Genomic DNA, 18,049 nt, shown 5'->3' with positions numbered 1-18,049 from the left:
AATAATGACATATTCATAATTCATGTACATACATGGACTCTATGCCGCTCGCCACCGCTGATGGCTCATGCCGGCTCAGGCCGTTTCCGAAGTTGAGACAAAGTATAAGAGTCGACGTTTCTGTCTGTTATCTTTGCCGCTAATGATGGTGGCATACCAACGTTGAGATCAGCGTATGACATGCTTGATATCGTTCACACCCCAATGAGACGGGCTAGAATTTTCTATAGTGAATGATATTGAGGCTGCGCTACCCATCGTTTCCTTCTTCAACAATCGAAGCGTATTAAGATACTGAAGATGAAATGAGTTCCACTGTATTTCAAACACATTAGTAGAGACCACAGTACACTTGAGGTTATAACAACTGGTTAGATGATTAGAATATCAGCAAAGGAAGAAGCCTTACGCCACGTAAGAGGTAGGAGCCAAGCCACCAATGCAGCATTCAGAGCCTCGGATAGGAATCGCTGTTCGCCCTCGAACTGAACCTATGGTCGGCTTTCACGTTCCCGCGTCACGACAGCGACCGCCAGAAATTTCGACCCCGGCAAAATGGCATGGAAGAGCATGGCCAGGATATCGAGGGAAGGGAGTCCTCTGTGCTACGGCGAACACGTTGTGTGCAGTCTGCCAGGTCTGCGATCTCTGCAGTATGCCGTCGTCATAGATCATAAAGGCGACGTCTTTCGTCTGGTTTCCAACCATCCAATAATGTAGCTCACTGCTAATGAAAGCACGATTGTCGAAACTATTTCTATCGGCGTGCGTGTCGTGAATGCCAATATCCCAATCGGACAGATGAGGCATATTGTGTACCAGGGCAGCAGGCCTCTTGATCTCGACGTGGCCGGCATCTACACTGATCTCTGCTGTCTGACCCCCGGTTGCGCCTTGACTGATGGTGCCGTAATGGCAATAGGTGATTGACGCGACGGTAGTAATATTGTTGAGGGCCGTGTCGTGGGCATTGGTGTTAATGTAGCTGTACCTCTCGAGCACTTCGATGACGGCTCTCGTTGCTCTTGCGAAGTACTACGCACGACTGGTGACCTGGGTAATGAAGTTGAAAATGAGTTGCTTAGACTGATCTGTCGTCTCTTCTTAAACAGTCAGTAATGTATCGGTGATGTGACTGGCATTAATGGCGCTCACTGAAAGAAAAAGCGCAAGAGAAGCCGCCTTAAGGAGACGCACCTTCGTTCCAAAGACTCTAATGTCACGAGAAAGAACTACTGTCACGTGTCTGCGCTGCTAACCATCGGCAGCAAAGACGCCTGTTGCAGCCTCCCACCATGTGGGATATCGTGATGAGGCGCCTGACTATTCAGTTGTCGAACTTACGCAAGACTATCTATTTGTAAACGTCCGAATAAATTCAAGCACGTGAAAGTCTTGGAGCTAGTGGAAGTGTGCAATTGAGAACATTCTGGACGCGACGTTCAGAGTCTAGGTGATATCGTGTATAGATAATCTGTTGTTGGGTGTGATCCGTTCCATCACAGGGGGAAAAAGATGCGCCAGCGCAAGAGCGTAGAAAATAACATTCTGAAAAGCCAGTAGGCTGCCTGCCTACCTAGGTACCATAGCGTGCCGGACGCGACGGGTGGATTGACCTACCGGATGATGTGAAGCGTACTCTCATCTTATTGGACAACATGCGAACTCCAGCCCAGCCACGCCCAAGGTATCCCTGTCTCAACACGGTTGACCAAGAACCAACTCAAGTGCACAAGGCTCGAGGCGTTCTCTGGATAGTCGTGTATTATTCCGGTCCACCTGATCTTAAAGCAGCCTCTGGCTTAAAAAAGGCCCTCGGTGATGGTGTCACTGCGCGGCTCTTGCCAAATCGTCTTCGAGGCTGTCCAAGAAACTCGGCCCTCGGGGCTCGTAGGACAGCACCTTACTTGTACGATCGGGGCTGGATCGTGAGTTTGATCCAAAGAGGAGACGGGCGACGCCCGGAAACGGGATGTGACCAAGCATGGAGTCCAACTCTTCTAAGGACACCTGCTTCGCCTCTTCGGTTGCGATCAACCCCTTTCGTTTTAGAATCTTCCCAGTGGCTTCTGCGATTGCTTTTTGCGATATTTCTTCGCTGGTCAAAAAATAGTAACCCTGTGTGGCAGGAGACGGTGTTATCAGAATAGCACAGCTCCAGCGCTGGCAGAAAATGTTTCTTCCGAACTGAACGAAGAGTATTAGATGTATACATACCTCACGACCCCAGTCAGCGCCTTGTCCACCTCTAGCAGCAGACTCGATGAGCTTCAGGAAGACCTGAGCTACATCGGCGACATGTACCCTGGAGTATATATTGGAACCAGAGCCTAGATAGAATGTCGCCCCTTTCTTAACGCTCTCATCGTAGAGCCATGTGTAAAACCCGCCGTCGATACGGCCAGTCCCGGTCCCTCTGCCATGGATGATTGGCGGGCAAACAATCGCAGTCCTTAGCCTGTCCCCGTGGCTTGTCCAAGCTTCTTGGATTAGGCTCTCAGTATTACGATGGAGCTTCTCGCTTGGAAAGGACCATATGGCATCGATATCATCGATATCAGACCATACCTTGGGGTGTAGTTCACCGAGGTTGTCCCACTCAACGATGATACCTGTGCCACTTAGATGGATGTAGAAAGCTGGCAGAGACGCAGCAGCACGTTCAGTCACTCCTGCAAGAAGTGCTTTGACTGCAGTCTCGTGATCGGAGTCGCCGTGGTCTTGTGTCAATCCCATTAGCAACTTTCCACAGAAGGTCTTCTTTGATACTGTCTGAACATACGGACCATGTCTGCCTTCGACGCAGTATCTTTCAATACTTGGAAGTCTTCAAAATTCCCTTGAATGACTTTCACGCTAGGGTATTTCTCATAGAAAGACGCTTTCGGTTCACGAAGGAGCACAGTGATGTTGTAGTCCGGGTGAGCTGTCACAAGGGTATTGAAAACAGTTCCACCAACGTATCCTGTAACGCCTGTCCTATATAATGTTAGCAGGCCTGTGGAAATGTTTTCAATTAGCCATAAAGACTTGAAAGAGCATACATGAAGATTTTGGGAGCCATGGTGAAGAGAAAATAGACTGTTTGGACTGGAAAGATGCAGGTGAATCGATACGGTGTTTTGGTGCCAATAGAACTACATCACTATATTCCCTGATTTTGTATTTATTTTCGCCGATGATAAAATATATATAAAAGTTTGCATTACTAAAGAACTTCGCATTTCTAATCACGGGCGGCTTGATGTTGCTCCATGTCTCCGAGAGCGCCTGGGCGTCCTATGAAATTCGGCCACAAAGAACATCTCCCCTGCGTAGGCGGAGCTTGAACAAGTGGGTTACAGCATGGATTGGGACTGCGAAAGCCGTGGACCGGACTAATGAGCCGAGAAGATAGTCCAAGTTGTCTACAGTCTACACCAGCGACCGAATTTGTTTCCCAGCAGTTGGAGTGAGGAGTGGAGTTGAGGTACACTCGGAGTCGTATTCGTGTAAGGTTGACGGGCGCTCCACCGGCCCACAGCTCATGAGCATGGCATCGATGTCTACATGGGCCATGCCTGCAATCCACTCATCGCACTCATGGTATCTCAATGGTGATGATGGTGAGTTGGGCTGGTCAAATGAAGCTCGTGCTTGAAAATCGTTGATGTGCTCCTTTGGGACAGCAGGGCAACGCTATGTCTGGTCCATTTCGTATTGCCGGACGATGGGGGAGTGCTCTCTGAAGAAAATTGTTGTTGAGCTGAAATCACATGACTGGAAGACTGGTTGAATCGATTGATGAGTGACTTACGATGAATCTATCAAAATAATTTCGAGCTTGGCCCCATCTCACTTGCCTGGGCGATCTTCAGGTCTCATCCTTTTGCCACGATTGCGCACTCTTTCCTCCTGGCTCTTTTCGCCAGTTTCGAAGCTTACTGCATAGCCCGAATCATTCTGGCTTAGTCGTTCCATTTCTGCACGCTCCCAGGCCACACGGTAACTCTTTTGCGCCGTAGATGCCTTCCCAACGTCTACCGGTTTTTGCTCACCCAGTCGTCTTCTCTCCTCCGCCCTCTCTCGATCCAGTCGCTCTCTTTGCCTTTGCTCTTCCTGCCTCTGCAGTTCCAATGCCTGGCGTCTAGCTCGATCAGCTGCTGCATTCCTTTCACTTTGAACACGGGGAGTCAGGGCAGTGAATCCGTCAGTTTCATCGTCTCCAGACCTCATCGAGGAGCTTCCACTGCTTCCAGTGCGGATGGAACTCTTCGAATTTTGAACCGGAAGCGATGTAGAAGTCTCTTGGGAATTCCGCCCCGAGGACGGGGCCTGAGAAACTGGACGGTTCTTCTCCGAGGTCTGATCAAGTATAGTGCCACCAAATGTGGCAGTTTGCCGCCACTGATGCTGATTCTGGCCCCGCTCCAGCGTAGCAGATCGATTATCGGTCGAGCTTCTGCTGTAAGATGCTCGGGATCCATTGGACTTCTTACTAGAGCGTATACTAGTAGAGTTGGAGGACTTAGAGGTCCTAACGCTGCTTGGCTTCGAAGTGCTGGAGGTACTCATCGTTGCTGGAGTCTTTGTATCTCACTTGCCCTTAGAGTTAGCAAAATCTAGCGCAGACCCGGGAATTGTGGCCAGCACAATCAAGACAATCTTGGTACACTGAAATGAGTAAATCCAAGGATAGCTTGGGTTCGGACTTGGTACTTGTAGGGTATTGAACGATTCGTGAGAAAAGATTATAATGAATGTGATATTGACCAACACAATTGATCCAGCCAACTGCTATCAGTAAGTAGTGATGGTGGTGAACGAAGCCTCTTGCAAAGAATTACGGTAACGTTTGAGCATTCGTCCAATTTATATTATTCCTCGCACTGTTCTGATAATATAAGTCTTTCCTTTTTCAGCACTGACTTGCACTACCTCAGAGAAAATCCCCCCTCCCTTCCCAATTTGTCAGGTCATGTCTTCTGGCTTGATACAGAGGCCGCATACCACACCACATGAACAACGGCCCACTGTTGGTTGCAGAAATAACAACAACTCGAAATGATGTACAACGCTTGGTTGCGAGTCACAGTAAATACCACTTGGCTAATTTCTCAATTAGTGTGTGTTTCCCTCTGGTACGGGAAGCCAAACCTTAAGGCCTGCCGAACTGGTCTCTTTCCCTTCAGCTGAGAGACTCTTCATTGCCTGTCCAGTGGCCGCCCGAAACAAGTGTCAGATTTTGGCCGGTTGAGGACAGCAATGTTGGCCCAGCAGTTTTGCTAACTACTAACAGATGCCAAAAGTACAGTTGGTTGCATGGTGGCCTCCTCAGCTGAAGTCCAAGAGAACGCTCTGATTGCTGGCTGGAGGGTGTGGCCCCCATTGGGGGCAGATGTTAGTAAAACGAGGGACCAAAGAATGTGCCAGCCAGCCGCTCCTTGAAGCTGGTTGAGGCTGGACAAGCCCTGCCCTCGTTGTCCCAAGCATCCTAAATATAGAAATTTTGAGGTGTCAAGTCTCAAAAGACACATGCGATCAATTCTTTTTCCAAGACCGCAATCTGCATCGGCAGGGGAATTCGGTGGAACTATCAGTTTTGCGTATGCATGTTGGTGAGTCGGGGGCCTTCACCCTCTGGTTTCCAATTGCACATAACCCCTGTTACGAATAACCAATGAAAGCAACGGTGTGAAGATTATAAGCTAATGCAGAGCCCGCAAGTTGTTCTTTTATTTATTGCTGCTGCTCAATGCTGTGGCTTAAACTGCGTTCAGCACAGCCCCTACGCAACTCATCAGGTGCCCCCCCCTCAGCAGGCCTGCCACTAATTCTTTTTCGACCATGTCTGACATCAATGATTCAATCAACCCAAGATGTGAGGATCCTGACATCCCATGGGCTGCTCCAGATGATATGCAATATGATAGAGCAGAAGCAGCGTTGGAGGCTAGCCACAAGGAATTCGGCCGCCAGGTCTTTCGTGATCTTTTGGAAAGCCTTGCGATAGATAGGCTTGGCAAAACCGATGCAAGAATCGTAAGTCATCGGTGACAGTTTGGTGGCTTTTGGGATAACAACCTTTGTTAACCCAGATTCAGGTGCCGCCAGTCATCGGAGGCAGCTACAACGTGATATACGGGCTGGCGTTGGATGATTCTCCACCTAAGCGTCTCTTGAGAGTACCAAACGCTAATGTTGCTTTTGCTGATGAGAAGACCGCTGGAGAGTGTGTCATTGCCCAGTTTCTGCAAGATCGGACATCAATCCCGACTGCATCGGTCCTTCATTATGGTCTATCGCACCAGACCCCAGAAGTTGGGCCACATATCATCATGAAACGCATTGAACATTTCTGGAGTATGTCTTCAAGACTGAACAAGCGATACAAAACCCGAGGAGCTCGACATATCCTGGATAATCAAATACCTAGGGATGAACTCAAAGCATTGGATATGCAAATGGCACATTACCTTCTTCAGTTGCTGCCTCACCGCTTCCCTCGTATTGGCACACTGGCTCGCCTCAAACACAACACATATGTCGTCCAAACAAGGCCGTTGACAATTCACATGCAGCAAATGATTGAGCTGTCAAACATTCCACGATCAGCATTACCGCGCAAAGATGAAACATACTCCACAGCAGACGAATGGTATACAGCCTGCTCCAGAATGCATATAGCGCCGCTGCTCTTCCAACAAAATGACTTTATTATCACGGCCAACGATTGCAGAAACAAGTATGTTTCTCGTCTGATATTTCACCGATTAGCCAAGGAAGGCAAGCTGTCACAATTTGGATTCGAAGAGGACTCTTGGTCCGTCCAATCGAAAGAATCCTGTGCACGTTCACGGGCGCTGTGTTCGGCACCTAGCGGCTCGGAAGACTTCGTTCTTTGGTGTGACGACCTTCGCCCAGGTAACGTGCTTCTAAGCGAAGGGGACGAGGTCGTTGGCATCGTTGACTGGGAGTTCACTTACGTTGGGCCAACACAATTTGCTCTTGATCCGCCCTGGTGGCTTTGTCTGGACAATCCCCATAACTACGATGACGGAGGGCTCGAGTGCTTCACAAAAGTTTATGAGAAACGCGTCAAGACATGGCTCGAGGCCGTCGAGGAGGTAGAGAAGAAAGTCGACCCTGTATCTTTACGCCTCCCTCACGGCATGGCTCTCTCAAGGTATATGCGCGAGAGCTGGGAAACGGGGCGTTTCTGGCTGAGTTATGCTATACGGAAGACTTGGGCATTTGACCAGATCTATTGGAAGTATTTGGACGAGAGGTTCTTTGGGAAACGGCCAGACGGTCTGCCAAGGGCACAGCTGTGGACTACTCGACTCCATTTGTTGAACGATAGGGAAAGAGACCAGATGGAATCCTTCGTGCAGAAGCGAATGGAAGAGACCAAAGTGAGGAAATTAATTGATCACTGGGATCCAAAAGACGTGCAGAGGAGGTTTGATGAAATCCTAGGGGAAGACGGTGCATAAAGTGCTATTGACTGAGCCTCATTTTTGTGGCCACTCAATAGTCTTCGCATGCGGAGGACGTTAACCTGGCTCTTTTGTATATGTGTCATTCGATCTGACAGCGTTTCTTATCTACACCTCCTATAGAAGACGACCTTATCTTCACCGTGAGCACACGTCTCAAGGTAGCACAACTAAGCCGACTTCACCTGGGCCGTTGAGCAGCGGCCTCGGTCCCAGGGCTCGGTGGCGGTGGACCAGTCGTCCAATTGGACGGATTAGGTCCCAAAACAAAGTCCATTGTTCCGCCTTTCTCAAAGATGTCGGACCAAGTGACCCACGACTTGTTCCACTTTTCTCCGTTCACCTTGAGGCTTTGAACATAGTAGGACGTCTCACTTCCGTCGCTGGTTGATATCTCCAGTTTCTTCCCACCACCAAGATCGATCGTAAGATCGCGGAACCAGGGACTCCCTACCAAGAAAGTGGTCTGGCCAGTCATGGGATACAAGCCAAGCATCACCCATAGCACCCAGGTCTCCATTGCACCTGCATCTGAGTTACCCGGTAGACCGGTAGGGGTTGGAGAATAATAGGCCTTGGCGAACTTGCGTGTGTAGTAGACGGTGAGATCTTGGCGATTGACAAAGTTGAAAAGGTACGGGGTCGTAAATGAGGGCTCGTTACCAGGGTTGAAGATCATCCCGTCGAATGAGCCCGCAGGGTATGCTCCTGGTTCGAACATCTTCTCGAGGCGCTTAACGAAGGTTGCCTCTCCGCCACAGTATGATATCAGTGTGTCGATGTCGTGGTGGGCATTCCAGGAATACTCCCAAGGCAAAGCTTCGTAATCTTTAACGCTGTTAGTGAAAACCTGAGCCGTCTTGAAACAACCTCCCGGACTACTTACAATAGTCAGCCCAGTAGCAGCCTCCGCAGCTTAGAGGATCCTGCGGGATGAAACCAGTGAGGTTCCGTGGGACAACGAATCCAGAGAAGCCGAGGGATTTGGCGTCGGGATTCCAGTGGTTTCTCCAATTATGGCTTCGTTTCAGATACGTCGATGCAGTCTCATCGCCCAACCCATGTCCGACAGTGTAGACAGCAAAGTCGTTCACCGAATATTCCACTGCGCGGCTGACGGAGCGGCCAAAGGACGGAGTGATGAAACCATACTCAAGCCAGTCCGGCAGAGCCCCTCGGCCCTCTCTGGTAGACCCAGTGGGATCACGGGGATCGTTGTTGTTGGGCGGCGTCACCTCTGCGTCTGTGAGCATTGCAGAATAACCATCCTCCCAATTAATCTTGCCCCGTACGCCCTTGACATACGCGTCTGCAAGGACATTGTCGCCATTCGAGCCGCCCTGGGTCGCCCCATTCCAGAAAGACGAGCGCGCATCGGGCATGAAACCCACATTTCTCCAAACGTCGATGAGCGAGCGAATGTACTCCTCATATGCCACAGGCTGAATGACATGGAACAGAGCAGTACTGCAACGAAACTGTGGAAGTCAGCTCTCGGCCTTGATGTAGAATTGGTCTTGGCATACCAGATCCCAAAGTGTGAAGATGTCATCATAGTATGGCTCCGAGGAAGCCCACAAAGGATTCTCCCCCGTCTTGTTGGTCGGGATTATGCTCATGTGGTACAGTGATGAGTATAGTAGCTGCAAATCAGTCGGATTCCTCGTATCCGTAGTCGTCACCTTGGACAGGACCTTGCTGTTCCATGCATCTTTGGTTCTTTCTCTCAGGCTCTCCAAAGTTGTCCCCGTGGAAATTTGCGAGTCGACGTTGGAGCAGGCTTGTTCCGTGGAAATGAAGGATACGCCAACCCTCGAAGTGACTTTGCTTTCATCGAATGTGAAGGAAACACCAAGACGCGAAGTTGATGTGACATTATCACCAGCAGGATACTCAAGGAGAGTGCTGTTGGTGTTGCCAGTGCCGAGGAAGGTCTTGTATGTCGATGGAGCAGGGTCGAAGTGCCCGCAGAAGTAGACTGTCCACTTTGGTGCTCGATTCCAGCCATTGTTGTAAGAACCATAGCCCTTGTAATAGCTTTGGTTCGTATCCCCGTCAACGACTTCAATGTTGCCTCCTAGGTAGGACTGCTGGAGCCCCATGCCGCGGTAGCTCGACAGCACATGGCTTACGTCGACGATGACATTTCTCGTCTGGTTGGTCTCCGGAAACGTATACTGATAAAAGCCCGCTCTCTCGGTGCCTGCCAACTCCACCGTGATTCCAGATCCCAAAAACGATTGATAGTACCCAACTTGGCTCACATCAGGGGAAGATCTTGTGTCATTGTGGTCGGCCAGCGGGTTAATGACGGTTCCCAGGACCGGCATTTGCGAGACTACGCCGTACTTGGGCGCACCGCCTGTCCCACTCTCGTGAAGCATGGAGAAGCCAGTAAAGTTGCCGGTAGGTCTATAGCCAGAATACGCGTCAGATCCGTCGTACAGATCTGGACCAAGTTTCACTATGCCCAACGGCCAGCTCACGCCCGGAAAGGTATTGCCCCCATTCGCCTGACCAGTCTTTGTTCATTGGTCAGCTCATGATAATGATGCTCACCAGTGTACCCCCGAGATGAAGGACTCACGCTTGGTAGCACATAGTCGGTCAAGTCCGCAGCAGTCACCAGGGATGATGACAAGACCGCCATGATGATAGTATAAACGAGCGGCATGATCGCTGTAAGTCAAGAAGAGTAAAAGATGGGACGACGAAAGGGGCACAGCAACGTTTGAGCTTCATGCTAGCAGGCCAACGGATATGTCCGCGCTTTTCGTCAACTACAAACGACTTCGTTCGATGAAGAAGCTCGCCAATGTGCAGACTGACAAGAACAGCGCCGTGACAGCCCAGCCCGTGTGAATAGAGCCGGCAGACGCATGGGTCGACAGGGGCAGTGGGTCACAACGTGGCTGTAAGCATGTCTATGAATGGGCAGGTGACATCTGTAGGAATATGCAGCGCTGGCTGCATATTGAATCGGGAAAATGACACTGAAGAAAAGCGAAGGGGCGGAGTCATCTTAAGAGATGAGCTTCAGTATTAGGCAGGTGAAGCAGGCAGATATGCCCCGCGTAAGTGTGCGAACTATCATCTGAGCAATGTAACGTGGGTTGCAACCCTGCTTCCGAGTGTCCTTCGTGACCAGAGGCCACCTCATGTGACGTATTTGGAGGTGTGCGAGAAGCGGTCATGGCCACTGGCAAAGATACAAAACGAATAAAAATAGTGGTCCTGTCGCTGCTGACGGGCTTTGTGATGGGAAACTTGCATTGCAGCATGGTGCGTCGTGTGCGGGATCAAAACTCAATTCGCAGCGCAAATGGGCGAAGCTGGTCACGATCGAGGATAGTGTTTGGTGAGGGGCTTGATTGAGCTGTGCAAGAGGCACCAGCGGATGTGACCCATTCCAAAAGTTATCGGTCAAAGACCGTTTCTGAACTCAGTCAAGTTTCTGTTGATTTCTGTGCATAGTAGTTCCTGGATGTTTTTCATATGTTGTACGTTGGAAGTGCATCTCTGGCTGTGCACATACGGTGATGATCGTCAGGCACGTGGTGGAATCTCTCGTCTTCATTTGAACTGTAACCTGGTCTGATCTGCTTCTCTTGGTTGGGTATACCGTTGCATTAGTTTATACAGGGGTCAGATCCATGGTCGGACAAGCTCTCGGAGAATAGGCTGCAAATGAACCCGTCCCACAGAAAGACTCCGAACATTTGGAAATGCGGACCACAGCTCGTTTTTCACGTGATCTCCACCAGATTCGCCTCATATTCAGACGATGAGCGATAGGTTTTAATGTCAAATTTCCAGTCTGAGGATAGGATGTTATGCCTCGAAGTCACAACAACACCATCAACCAGGGAGTCGGAGTTTTGAAGGTTGCGAGGGATCAGGAGCCAACGAGCGTTGACACCTGTCGACCTGGATGATACACCACGATAGCAGTCTCCATGGTCAACATCGCCTCGTGAAATCATGTGAGACAATGTTTCAGACATGGCTGTCGCTCGGAAAGACTACAGTGCCTCCTGGTCACAACGGCACATAGGCGGAAGAAGACTCAGCTTCGTGCCACTACAGGCCTCACGGAATCACACGTCAATCCAGATGACAGGGGACAAAATTAGACAGATGGCTGGAAATCTCTCTCCCTCCTCATTACTCCCAATGCTACAGAATTACCAGACAATACTGGGGGGAAAGACAGGACTATGTATGAACCAAGCCAGGAAAGGACCAGTATTACCCGGTTGGTGGTCCTGGATGGCCTCTCCAAGTCGAGCCTCCCATGCACGCGCTATCGAATCGTAGCAGACGTGATCAACCAACAGCTGCGTTCATGCCAGCAGCTTTTCGGATCCTCCCGCGTGTTTTTCCTTCTTCCTTTCCACCCTTATTTCTTCCTTGTCTCCACTTTCCAGCCAAGCCAAGCCAAATATGTACGAGATTCGCGGGAAAAGAAAATCTTCCTTATCCCCCAAAGTAGCTTTGTGGGTATCCTTTTTCCTGATTCGTTCAGCCCCGGTCCCAAACCCGTTGACCACCCGTATGTATGTTTTGGTTATGTTTGTACACAAACGAAACAATATCCTTAATGCCACAAGGGTGAGCACAAGGGTAAGGCTTCCGTCAAACCCCTCACTCGTGCTGTCCGTTTTCCGACATGGTCCCAATCGGCCATGGACGAATCATCAAGTCTTGTTCGGGTCGACCTTAAACTTCCAAGCCTCACAAGATCAGGCAGCTCAAACAGATGTAGCTTTCTGATCCTTTCTAGTATGACGTACTAGCGGTAAGAGGTCGCATGGTGTCTGTGATCCGCTGCGTGAGGTTCGTCATGGTGGAGATATTCCTCAGAGCCGGGTCACTGGGAACCGTGCTGCTGAGGCGCAGGAATATGTGTTCAAGGCGGCCCTTGAGCAGCGACATGACCTTTGGTGTTATCTCGCGGACTTGTCCCTCCTAAGTTATGAGTGTGGTCAGCTCTTGCCCAAGCGAAAGTGATGACGGAAGAAAGAGGCCGTATTGTGGCAGTACTTACAATTCGGGGAAGAGCCTCGAAGAAGGTCACCAGGACCACCTCCGTCCATCCGAGCTTGGTGTGCAGCAGCTGTGGGTTCTCCAGGTTCGCTGTGACGGTCGCCGCGACCGTCAAGAGCAGCAGCGGGTTTAGGTTCTGGATGAAGGTCGCATCGTACTTGGCAAGGACCTGCGAGAAGACTTCCTCCTCGTTACGGGTGTCCTGGATCCAGGTCATAACTGCGTCATCAAACTTGCCCTGGGCCATGTAGTTGCGCACACGTTCACAAGCCTGCTCGAGGTCCAGACGCTCGCGGTTGTCCTTGGTTGTGGGTTGAAATACAACCTGGGACCCGGAGAGCTGCGATGCGGCAAGTGACTGTGGTTGCTGCGGCGTCTGCTGGATTTGCTGCTGGCCAGAGATCTGGTTGGACTGCTGACTGGACGGGCTCCCAAACTGCTGAGACTGCTGCAGAGAAAGAATGCTGGGGTTCACAGGCTGATTGGGGTACTGCTGGTGCTGATGCGGTGGGGAGACAATGGAGCTCGCAGGTGCCCATTGCTGCGGCGAGTTCACCGCAGCTGCAGCCGCGTTGGAATACTGCTGTGCCACATTCTGGGGGCTGCCGTAGTGCTGCTGAGGCAAGACTGCTTGGGCAACGTGTTGCAAAGCCTGAGACTGGCTGTGAGAAGGGCTGTGGTATGCGCCATTGCCCGGTCCTTGACTCTCCTGCGCAATTTGTCGAGAGCGAGACGAATGCGGTGGTGACACCTTCCGCTGCTGCTGCTTGACAAGTTCGGTCTGAAGCCTCAAGATCTCCTCCTGGAAGCTCGCCTGGGCGGTGACCAAGGTGTTCAGAGTTTCTGACATGTTGGTGTTGAGGGCAACGAGTTGATCAAACTTCTGCATGTCTTTCAGGCGTACCTGCTCAATGGCACTGAATTGGTTGTTGACGTTCACCAAGATCTCCTTGCCGCAGGCTGTCACAGCCTCGGTAGCCAGCTTGGTGAATCGAGGGATGATTCTATCATCAAGGACTGCGTAAAGCTGCTCATCGATCTTGGCAGAGAGTGTGTGGACCATCTTGTCGGTCATGGACTTGACCAGGTCGGGCTTCCGCAGAGCCTGGTCCATCGCATGCGGGAGGGCGCGCTGCATTTCCTTCTGCACAGACTGCGAGACAGAACTGCCGAGCCTGTTTCCAAGCTCCGCAGACACGGTGCGAGTGACGACCTCTCCGACTCTAGGCGCGATGGACTTCTCCATCTCCTCTTCAATAATCTTGGCGAGCACACCCTGGCAGTTTTCGTTAAGAACCTCCGAGACCATACCAAGCAGCTTGAGCTGGCTGCCTTCGAATTGGCCGTCGCGAGCTTTGGCATCCTTGTCGAGATTTTGACGGAGACCAGACAGTCCGGCCTGGAACGAGCTCGCAATATTCTCAACGAGGCGCTTCTCCATGGTGTTGATGCGAGTGTCGACCTCTTGCGAGAAACTTGAGGAAGGAGTGGATTTCGTGGCCTTGGCTGGCTCGTGGGTTGTGGTAGCTACGACCTTGGGAGGGTGGCCGTTAGTCTGGGCAGCTTCACGTTCACGGTCAGCCAACGCGGCAGCCTGGGCGGCAGCCTTTTCAGCAGCAGCCTTCTTCTTTCGGCCCTTCTTGTCAGGCTTTTCAGCAGGAGCTGGCACCGCAGTTTCTTCCTCCTTGGCCTCTTTGTGCTTCGGTGGGGTGGCTACCTTCCGCGCCGATGACTCCGGTGCGGCTTCAGCGGCCGTTTCCTTTGGTCGCACAGCGAGCCGAATCGCGGGCTGCGTTGCTGCGTCCTCGGGAAGTTGATTCTGGGGCTGGGGCGGCGGTGGCCTCAGCTTCGTGATTGTTACAACGCCGGCTTGAGTAGCGTCGACAGGGTTGATGACCTTGTTGTCCTCGTCCCATCCAAGCTCTGACGCTTTGATGGAAAGACACGCCACGCCCTTGGAGTGCATGGCATAGAGCTCGAAAAGCGTAGCCTCAGCGCCCTCGCTGGAGGAAGCGGGGTTCTGGAGAAGGTAGAGGCTTCGCAAAACTCCCTTGTTGGCGAACGAGTACTCCCGCATGCCACTGATGACTGCCGTAGAGTCAGGAGTGGGGATTGAGGGGTCTTGCGCCACCAATTTTTGAATGTAGTCGACCTGAGACGGGTTGTTTTTCAACGCGTACTTAGGCGCCGAAAGGTGGAGGAAGTAGACGGAGTTCCGCGTCGGGTGGCCGACAACAATGATACCTGACGGGGGGTGATACATGACACTGCAAACCGCGTCGGATTCCTTGCTGTGAGGCAGGTTGAATTCTTGGACGGGCTTGCCCAGTGCCAGATCCCAGAGCTGCAACGTGTGGTTTTGTTTCATACCCACGATCAAGTAGCGCAGCGCGGTGCGCTTCTGGTACGGCCGGAGCTTATCCAACAGCAACACAGAAGTGGGCCAGGCCTTTTCACCTTCTGGTGTTGTAGTTAGAGTCATCAGAGGCTCCTTAACCTCGGCCGAAGTGTGTGCTGGCATCGGGTTGCGAGGGTCAGATTCCTCGTCAGGGGCCGTCAGGTCACGGACATCCCAGAATTTGACGCGGCCCGACTTGTCGAGTGAGACAACAACAGAGTCATCCTGACTGAAAGTGAAGTCCTTACCAGCCTTTCCAGTATTGATTTTCAGGGAGCACTCCTTAGCAAGTCGGTCTGTGTCGACGACGCGGTCATGGCCGGGCTTGATGAGATTTCTCTGCAAGACAAACGATGGCCAGATGATGTTGATGGATTTGCCACGGCCGACAGCAAAGTACTCTGGGTGGTTGGTAGAAGTGCGAGCGCGTGTCTTCAAAACACCGCCCGGGGCGTCTCCGCCCTCCTGGGCACTGCTTGGTGGCAGAGCAAATCCATACTGCTCTAGATGCGCGTCGTCCAGGTGGTCTTTCTCGCCGTCCCTGACCTGGACCCAGTAGACCGTGCCACTGATACCGGTGCCAACGATTGCCTCCTTCTGGGTGATGTCCTGGTCTGCGGGGGTGGAAGAAATCGCAAGGTTGAAAATGCGATCCTTCGTATCAGCAAACAACTTGGCATCACGGCCATCGTCCTGCCTAATTACGCGGAGACCGCCAGCCTTAGACATGCCGTACGCCAGATATGCTTCAGAAGCAGCCACGAGGTTACGGTCGATTTGGTCGAACTCTTTCTTGAGCCGAGCAATGTCGAGAATGGCCTCATCGCGGAAGACGGGGCGAGTGTCATTGGCGCCTTCTTGGATCGAGATGGAGATCCACGGCTTCATGGGGAAGTTGAAGACCTTGACAGGGCTCGTAGTCTCTTCGATAACGACGATCTCGTCTTCGGCCTCGGCGCTCTCCCAGCTGTCAGCGACAGGGCCCTGGGCGGCGTCATCTATGATGTCTCGAACGACTTTCGCCAACTCGGGACGGAATGCGTCCTCGAGGGCATCCCTGTTCTGCTCCTTCTCGAGCTCATCCTTGATGTCTGAAGCCGCGTGGGCAGCTGCTTTGTCAAACTCTTTATCCGTTTGAGCAGCCATCAGCTCCTTGAGATCTTGGGTGATCCTAGCCTGCGCTTGCTCATCTTCAGCACGACTGATCGCCTCGCGTGCCTGCAGATCAGCCTGGTTGGCGATGTCGCTAACAGCCTCAGCCACTGTCTCCTTGGGTTTAGCCTCGGGCTCGCGGTCTGGGAAAGAGGGTTCGCCATGGTGATCCTGTGCGCTGGAGGCATCCACCTTTCGGCGAACAGACTCGCGACCTTCCAGGTGACTGTTGGAGCTTGACAGGCGCTTGTGTTCCGGCCCGCCGGCTGATCCGGGCTTCTTCAATATCTGGACCAGTCCTGGGGCTTGACCCTGGATGCTGGGAGAAGCGGACGCTCCAGGCGTTGTGGACTTTCTGTTGGCTCGATTGTGAGGAGACACGGAAGCAGTGAGCTCGTCGAACGGATTGGTATAGTTGAAAATCCCAGACTTTGTAGGAGGGGTGCCATCTCTACTGGATTGTGCGGGAGCCGGAGAAGGCTTGAACTTGAGCTGCGGCGGGAGGACGGCGTCCTGCGAGACGAATTCGAACGAGTCCGCAGACGGGACAGCAGGACCACTGCCACCACGATGAGAGGAGTCGGACAGGACCCGCTCGAGAGTAGCAATGTCCTGCTTGTTGGATTTCTCGCTTGCGGGGGAGGCGATCTTGGCCGAGTGGTCGGCGTCGCTGGGCGCGCGAGGCTCAGGACGGGCGTCGCTCTGGCTAGGCTTGGGTCGGTTCAACAAGTTGAGCAAGTACTGCTGCGTGTTCTCGGGCGGGGGCGCGGTGTTCCAGGTGGTTTCAGTCGCGGGCTCTTGAGGCTGAGGCTTGGGCGAGTGCTCTGACCTGGTCTCATCGTCCTGGAACTTGCCTCTCATAAGTGCAGCGAGCAGGCCGGTGGGATCGGCGGAGGACGGTGCGGGGGCATGAATGGTGCTGGGCTGCTGGTTTGAGGCATGACGAATGAGGGACTCGCGGTGAAGCTGTTCCGATGGCTGGTGTTGTGGCTGCTGCTGCTGCTGCGACAGGCCTTGCTGTCCACCTGAGCCGCTGTTCAATTTCAGAAGGCTCAACAAGCTCGAGGTGCGATCGTCGCCACCTTCAATTGGTCTCGCGGCAAATCCGGGGGGATGCTGCGACGCGTACATGGCACCAGCTGGCGGGGTCGGAGCGGCAGGAGGGTTGTAGTCGGTGCTGTCTTGAGAAGGGAGCGTTTCGTCTACGTGCTGCTGCTGGTGGTGGTGGTGATACTGGGGAGCTTGCTGGCTGCTGTTGTACGGGTTGAATTGAGAGCGCAGATCATAGCCGTAAGGCTGCTGGTGCTGCTGCTGCTGGTGCTGCTGGTACTGAGATGCAGCAGATGGATCGATGTTCTCATTGCCGCTGGACTGCTGGGAGTGGTGCGAGTGCTGGCGCTGGAGCTGGGCGAGAAGAGAATTGAGCGAGCCATCGCCTCCGCCACCTCCGCCGTAGCTAGCCATGATTGAGCTTGAGCTTGGACTGCAGCTGATGGTGTGGCTAGCACCAGGGCGAGGTGAGAGTGATCCGAAGTTGGAGTCGGTCAGCCCCGATGTCGTCTTTACAGCTCCGTCCAGGCCAGGTCTTGGGGTGGGGATGGAGGAAGGGGGGAGGGAGTTGTTGATGGGCGCGAGTGGATGATGCTGTTGGGTTTTCCGTTTGTTTGAAGGGATTGGGTTGCGGCTCAAAAGTCACGGCTGGGCGAAAAAGAAAAGTGGAAAGTTGGTCGATGATGCTGGGGTGTGCAAGGGTGTTACCACTACACGGACACCCAGGTTAGCCCTATTACGCTTGCTTGCGTAACGAGCGAGCTCGGCTCAACCAACCTCGATCGGCAATTCCAAAAGTGCGAGACCAGACTCCTCGAACACCACCAACCGAGTACGGCCTGTGCTGATGGTGACACCTCAAGGAAATGCGAACGCGGACGCGGAGGGGGAAAGGTCGGCGCAAGGTGAGTGAGGTGAGGGAGAG

The 18,049-nt window shown here is 52.5% G+C and overlaps 5 protein-coding genes across 5 annotated transcripts; 1 reads left to right on the top strand and 4 right to left on the bottom strand.

Annotated features, from left to right (window-relative positions):
* Positions 1-504: 504 nt before the first annotated feature.
* Positions 505-3,064, bottom strand: J7T55_000020 (uncharacterized protein; the record flags this gene model as incomplete). The annotated part of the gene is made up of 6 exons (XM_053134228.1): positions 505-1,035; positions 1,198-1,211; positions 1,908-2,118; positions 2,218-2,720; positions 2,783-2,979; positions 3,045-3,064. 6 exons carry the CDS (start codon positions 3,062-3,064, stop codon positions 505-507), a joined length of 1,476 nt encoding a protein of 491 aa, XP_052987921.1.
* Positions 3,065-3,414: 350 nt separating this feature from the next.
* Positions 3,415-4,554, bottom strand: J7T55_000019 (uncharacterized protein; the record flags this gene model as incomplete). The annotated part of the gene is made up of 2 exons (XM_053134227.1): positions 3,415-3,678; positions 3,925-4,554. The coding sequence occupies 2 exons, from the start codon at positions 4,552-4,554 to the stop codon at positions 3,415-3,417; spliced, it is 894 nt and encodes a 297-aa protein (XP_052987920.1).
* A 1,272-nt stretch (positions 4,555-5,826) lies between these two features.
* J7T55_000018 (uncharacterized protein) lies at positions 5,827-7,475 on the top strand (the record flags this gene model as incomplete). The annotated part of the gene is made up of 3 exons (XM_053134226.1): positions 5,827-6,021; positions 6,084-6,802; positions 6,860-7,475. The coding sequence occupies 3 exons, from the start codon at positions 5,827-5,829 to the stop codon at positions 7,473-7,475; spliced, it is 1,530 nt and encodes a 509-aa protein (XP_052987919.1).
* Positions 7,476-7,659: 184 nt separating this feature from the next.
* Positions 7,660-10,128, bottom strand: J7T55_000017 (uncharacterized protein; the record flags this gene model as incomplete). The annotated part of the gene is made up of 4 exons (XM_053134225.1): positions 7,660-8,306; positions 8,365-8,956; positions 9,005-10,000; positions 10,066-10,128. 4 exons carry the CDS (start codon positions 10,126-10,128, stop codon positions 7,660-7,662), a joined length of 2,298 nt encoding a protein of 765 aa, XP_052987918.1.
* Positions 10,129-12,257: 2,129 nt separating this feature from the next.
* J7T55_000016 (uncharacterized protein) lies at positions 12,258-17,538 on the bottom strand (the record flags this gene model as incomplete). The annotated part of the gene is made up of 2 exons (XM_053134224.1): positions 12,258-12,446; positions 12,526-17,538. The coding sequence occupies 2 exons, from the start codon at positions 17,536-17,538 to the stop codon at positions 12,258-12,260; spliced, it is 5,202 nt and encodes a 1,733-aa protein (XP_052987917.1).
* Positions 17,539-18,049: the final 511 nt, after the last annotated feature.

The sequence above is a fragment of the Diaporthe amygdali genome (assembly GCF_026229845.1).
Source record: "Diaporthe amygdali strain CAA958 chromosome Unknown NODE_43_length_333103_cov_65_012416, whole genome shotgun sequence".
Lineage (NCBI taxonomy): Eukaryota > Fungi > Ascomycota > Sordariomycetes > Diaporthales > Diaporthaceae > Diaporthe > Diaporthe amygdali.
This window is presented reverse-complemented; position numbering and strand designations above follow the sequence as displayed.